This window comes from Nanorana parkeri, unplaced genomic scaffold, assembly GCF_000935625.1.
Source record: "Nanorana parkeri isolate BGI_ZX_2015 unplaced genomic scaffold, ASM93562v1 scaffold9, whole genome shotgun sequence".
Taxonomy (NCBI): domain Eukaryota; kingdom Metazoa; phylum Chordata; class Amphibia; order Anura; family Dicroglossidae; genus Nanorana; species Nanorana parkeri.
In genome coordinates, this window is record NW_017306277.1 from 4,506,340 (window position 1) to 4,512,228 (window position 5,889).

Genomic DNA, 5,889 nt, shown 5'->3' on the forward strand with positions numbered 1-5,889 from the left:
ATTCTTTCTGGGTTTTTTTTAGAACTCCCCCTTTTTTTTTTTTTTTTTTTTTTTTTTGCATGATTGCTATCTGATTGTACTGGAGAGCCAACAACGCCTGTTACTGATGCCAAGTAAAATTAAAGGGCCCCTTTGTTTTCAAAGTCAATCGTTCAATTTCTTTAGGTACTTGTACAAATACGCAAATATTAGCATTAATCGGTAGGGCTGGAAACACCCTAGATTTTCTTCTATACTTCTTTTGTAAGGCAGTGCCACTATACAGATTGCTATCCTTTTTCTGATTGCTTTCCACACTGGTAGAATGGTATCCCACCTACATTTTCATCAGCAGGTGCTTCACTGTTAGGGCTCGTTCATACATGCCGCCACGGTAAAATGCATGTGGGCTGTTGTCAAGTGGTGGTGCTCTGCATTGTTACAACCCAAGTCACTGTTACTGCATTCGTCTGCATTTTTAAACCATGCAATGTGACCTACCTCAACGCAGCATTTTAGTGTGAACAGGGCACAGAGAAAACAATTGGTTTACTGTGTGCTCTTGCATTTCCCTTTTTGAGCTTGGCTTGATTTAAGCAGGCCAACGTAGCTCAACAATTGAATCCTTTAACGATTGAATCGGTTCCTTCAAAGCATGGAAATACAATTTGCATGTTCCTCAGGGTAATTTTTGCCCCCTTATTTGCATACTGTCCATAGCGACTATGGCACACCTCAGGTCAAGTTAGGCAAGTTCATCATCTCTGTGTACAGGTGCGTATCAGTGGGGCTCTGATATATATATATATATATATATCAATCAATCTATCTCTATCTATCTCTATCTATCTAGAAAAATGTTATGGGGGACCCACCACTCAGTCAAAAATTTCACCAGTCACCATAGCCTTGCAATTTTTTGGGGGACAGATAGAGCTTTCTTTTGGAGGTATATTATCACCACTGGTATTTTTGGTAAAATATAAAAGACAGGGTCACGTCGGGTAAATAGCCACCAAACATGCCAAGCCTTAAAATTGCGTGCGCCCGCAAAATCGCAAAAAACGACCACACTGAAAATTGGCCATAGGCGACGCTTAAAACGCTTTTACCGCTCATCAGTTTAGTGTTATCAGTGATTGCCCTAAAATTATTGCATTTGCGGCACAATAGGCACACAACCCGCAGATGCTGCAGTGCCGTCCGTCCGTTTTTTTACTACGGGCGGACGGCAAGAGGTTGAAGCATAAAAAAATTAAAGAATTTTTTTTCTATGATTCTTTCATTTTTGTATTTTTTACACCTTTTTATTGCCATCACATGGGGGGGCTAAGAAGCCCCCTGTGATAGCCAATTTACATGACAGGTCCTCTTTAGGGAGACATCAGGGGTCTCAAAGACCCCTAATGTCACCTAGGGACACCCAGAGAAGCTGATGAAGCAGAGATCGGCTTCATCAGCTTCTGTATTTGGAAAGTGACACTGAATGCAGGAAGTGATCTAATATACATCACTTCCTGCATTCCGGGACAAGAGTATAGATCAAAGGGAGATTGTGTACTGATCTCCTGTCACAGAGCCGTGCGGCCGGCATCGGGCACAGCGGATCTCTGGACCGGCAGTGACAGCTGCTGGTAATTCAAGCGACCGGGCGTCTCGAGACGCTCGATCGCTTGAATGTAAGCGCCGGCCGTGTGATTACAATGGCCGGCAGGGAAGCTGCTCATCGGTCTCCGCCGTCCTCTCGTCACAGATGAGCGGACGAGTGGATTTTTCAACGCCCTGTGTATATATGTATGTGTATATATCAGTCATTTGATTCCCTGCTTCAAGCACTGTTCTCTCTCTGATGCCATTGCAGTCTTGCCTGCATATGCTTGGGCATACTGAGAGGCTGCGCAAAATCATTGAATGAGTCTGCAGTCCCATCCAGTGTGGGAAGTCCTCTACATCTGGTGTCCTTGCTACAGTACTAAAGGGCGCTCACTTAATCACATGTGAATGCTGTTTAGTACTGTGAGTGTAGGCTGGCGTGATTATGCACCCCCCAGGGAAGTGTGTGCATGACACCTTAGGCTCACAGGGAGGCGTTGCATGATGTTGGCTGCCCAACCTGGAAGTGGGCCATATCGAGCAGCAGATGAAAATCTGGGAGGGAGAGTTAAATAAAATTACAAAAAAAAGTATGGGGGGGAGGGTTATTAAATCCAAAATGGATCGAGTTCTGCTTTAAAGTGTGCCTGTGTATCTTCTGAGGAGGCACCAGGTCAATAGAGCGGGTGTATCCTAAACCAAGGAGCTTCTGAGTTTCTTACCAGGCTTGCCTAACCTTTTAGAAAAGGTTTTCTTTGATTCAGTTCAAAGGTAAAATAAGGGTGTCATTTGGCTTTCATATATTGGTTTAGTCGTTAGTTTGACAATTTTAATACTTGCAGTGGCTTTGGATATTGATCTTGGTTTTTAAAGGTGCAGACTTTGGGGGCTTTCATTCCCGTCTTGGCTTCACTACCTGCTTGGTTACTCATCTGAAACAAGCATTCCAGAAAAGTGTTAATTCCTCACTGGAAGCATGCTTTTTCCATGTCATTGACTCTTTAAGCAAGAATGCAAAAGTGAGAATGACCCAAAGCCTTCAAGTTTAAAAACCAATTTAGCATGGCAGTGTCCCTTTTTGTTGTCCCAAGCTCACTTAAATGTCTTTCACCTGCTTGTTGTTGCTCCACAGATCTATGTTCACTAGTGGCCTTACAGAAAGCACACAGAAAGAAGTCCGAATAGTAGGCATAGAAGCAGAGTCCATGCAGCTCGTCCTAAACTACGCCTATACCTCCAGGGTTCAGCTGACTGAGGCCAACGTCCAAGCTTTGTTCACTGCAGCTAGCATCTTCCAGATCCCTCCACTCCAAGACCAGTGCGCCCAGTACATGATCAGTCGCCTGGACCCCCAGAACTGTATAGGTGTATTTATTTTTGCCGATCATTACGGTCACCAAGAACTGAAAGATAAGTCTCAAGAATACATCCGTAAAAAGTTCTTGTACGTCACCAAAGAGCAGGAGTTTCTGCTATTGAGGAAGGACCAGCTTATAAGTATCCTCAACAGTGACGACCTGGATGTGGATAAGGAGGAGCACGTCTACGACAGCATCATTTCTTGGTTTGAACATGACCAGGCTGATAGAGAGGAGCACCTCCCCGAGATCTTTGCCAAATGTGTCCGCATGCCTCTTATGGAAGAACAATTTGTGGAGAAGATCCCTCCCATGTTTGCACGGGCAATGCCTAAAAACCACGTCCAAAAGGGAAAGCTCAGTGCCAATTACTGTAATCGGCGTCTCGGCATGACCGCTTCAGAAATGATCATCTGCTTTGAAGCCGCCAGTAAACACTCAGGGAAGAAACAAACTGTGCCTTGTCTGGACATCCTCACAGGAAAGGTCTATAAACTATGCAAACCCCCAGGGGACCTGCGCGAGGTCGGCATCCTTGTGACGCCAGATAATGAACTCTACATTGCCGGGGGCTACAAACCTAGCAACAACGACGTCTGTATAGACCACAGAGCGGAAAGTGACTTCTGGTTGTACGACCATGCGAACAATAGGTGGTTGGCTAAAGCGCCCCTGCTCAGAGCACGTATAGGTTGCAAATTGGTTCACTGCTGTGGTAAGCAATACGCAATAGGGGGGCGAGTTTATGAAGGCGATGGCCGCAACCCGCTCAAGTCCGTAGAGTACTATGACGTAAGAGACAATTGTTGGACGGCTGTGAGTTTAATGCCAGTGGCGATGGAGTTTCATAGCGCTGTAGAATATAAAGACAAGATATACATTCTACAGGGTAAGGCATGTTTAAGGTATTGTGTGCAGTGCTTTGCAAATCTGAAAGTGGACCATTACCTTACTACTGTACTTGGATAAATTGTTTACACTCATACGTAATAAAACTGACCTTGTTAAAGAGAGGGGCGGTCTTTTGGATTTGGCCAATTCATGTGTATTGGTCATGGGGTTTCTGCTAGAGGATCCTCAGGGAAGGGGGGCTGATGTTCAGAGAACCTACCAGTCAGTGACTTCTGCCTGAACAGTGGCCCTCCTCTTCAGCAAAGACCATGTGACTATTGCTTTGGCATTTGATCTAGCACAAAACTATCCCAGGTTCACCCATTTCTTAAAGGAGAACTATGGGGTCAGTGTTTTTCCCCATAGTTCTCCTTAGGGTAACGGGAGGACACAAACTAGCGTCCTCCCGTTACCCTAGGCTCAGTATACCGCGAGCTACAGCTCGCGGTATACTGAGACGCCGCAGCGGATCCCGACTTAGGCGACGGGATCCGCCCAGCTGCGTGAGTGACAGTTGGCTCTGCCTATCTAGAGGCAGAGCCAGCTGTACCCGCCTCCTCCCCGTCCGTTCCGCCAGTCAGCGCTGGCAGATCGGAGAGGGGAATCCAGCCCCTCCCCCTGTGACGGCAGAGAGCTGTGAGCGAACCCGGTATGTGTTCGCTCACCTCCCGATCTACTGAGCCGACCTGTGAAAGTCTCATTGTCACAGGTCGGCTAGAACTATGAGGTGAGTGAAAAGCACTCGCCTCATAGTTCTCCTTTTTTTTTAAGGTTTTTTTGTTTGTTTTCCATTGTTGCAGCAGACAAATTGGCTGAATCCAGGTTTGTTTTTTCTGAGCACCTTCACAATGATCTATCCTTATAGAAAGACTTGAAGGACTGAATTTTAAGTATTGTATTTCTCTCATTAACTTAATTGACATTTGAATGCAGAAGCCAGGGTTATAATCCTTTAACCCTTTTGTTAGGACATGCAGTGTTCAAATCTACATTACAAATTATAATTAACAAAACCAAACCCCACCCCTCCATAACATTACAAAGGAGAAGCAAGTAGAAATGTTAACCGTTAAGAAGCCAAGAAACCCTAACCCAAGTAAAAGCAATTTATTCAAAGTAGCATTTTTTAAATGTTTATTAGCTTATGCTGTGTAAATGGGAACAATTATGAAATGGTGCTATCCCAATTTGGCTGTGAAGTAAAAATACACTTTACATCTGAGCTTCAGGCAAACAAACGGCTAATACAAGGAATAAAAACATATATGGGAGCTGTTTTGTCCTGCCAAAGGGTGTGCATATCTTTCCATCCATTTTTTGAGGCTTACACAGCTCTCCCACACAGTACAGGAGATCTGATTCTAAGCAATGCTTACTGGTCTTGTCCCTCCTCCAGCCTATGACTGGAAAGTGAAAAGAGAAGGCACACACTGATTACATTCTCGCTCCCTGTCACTCTGCTCGCTTCCTGTTAGCATGCTGCTTGGTGGCACATGAGCCCTGCATCATACTTGATTGGCTCCTGAGCTCTGCTGTACAAGTAGCTAATACCATTTCAAATTCAGATGCTTCCATTAAAAATACATTGCTTTCTTGTCCATTGAGGGACACAAAGTCAATAACTTCAAGTTCTACTGCTTGGACACTTAAATAGGACACTGGCAAACAAAAAAAAACTGTAGGCCAACCTAGGATAACTCTGCATGCATGCTCCAGTTTTTTGCTAGTGTCTTAGGCGGCCTTTTCTACAGCTCTAAAGTGTTAAGACTAACCCTACATTCACTGCTCCTGCTGTTTTAATTCTGCAGAAGGGGTTAATGCTCTTGGACTTGGTGCTAACATCATCGGCTAGGCTGGGTCTCATGCTTCCCCACCATACAGCATTGAGAAAGTATCTTTTCGCTGTTCCTGCTTGAAAAGATCAATTTCCGCTGCTCACCTACAGTGACTTTGGTCACCTATGGCCATCAAACCTTCACCTGCTTCCAGCTGTCTGGGTTTTGCTATTACCTTGAGCCTATACGTTGGCTTATTGCCAGGAGATAACAGCATGTCTGATTTTGAGACA

The 5,889-nt window shown here is 44.8% G+C and overlaps 1 protein-coding gene across 1 annotated transcript in view; it reads left to right on the plus strand.

Moving 5' to 3' along the window:
- Positions 1-5,889, plus strand: part of KBTBD8 (kelch repeat and BTB domain containing 8) — a 20,555-nt gene that overhangs the window by 12,730 nt on the left and 1,936 nt on the right. The window contains exon 3 of the mRNA XM_018554621.1: positions 2,705-3,819. Coding sequence (XP_018410123.1) covers positions 2,705-3,819 — 1,115 coding nt within the window. The remainder of the gene's footprint in view (positions 1-2,704; positions 3,820-5,889) is intronic.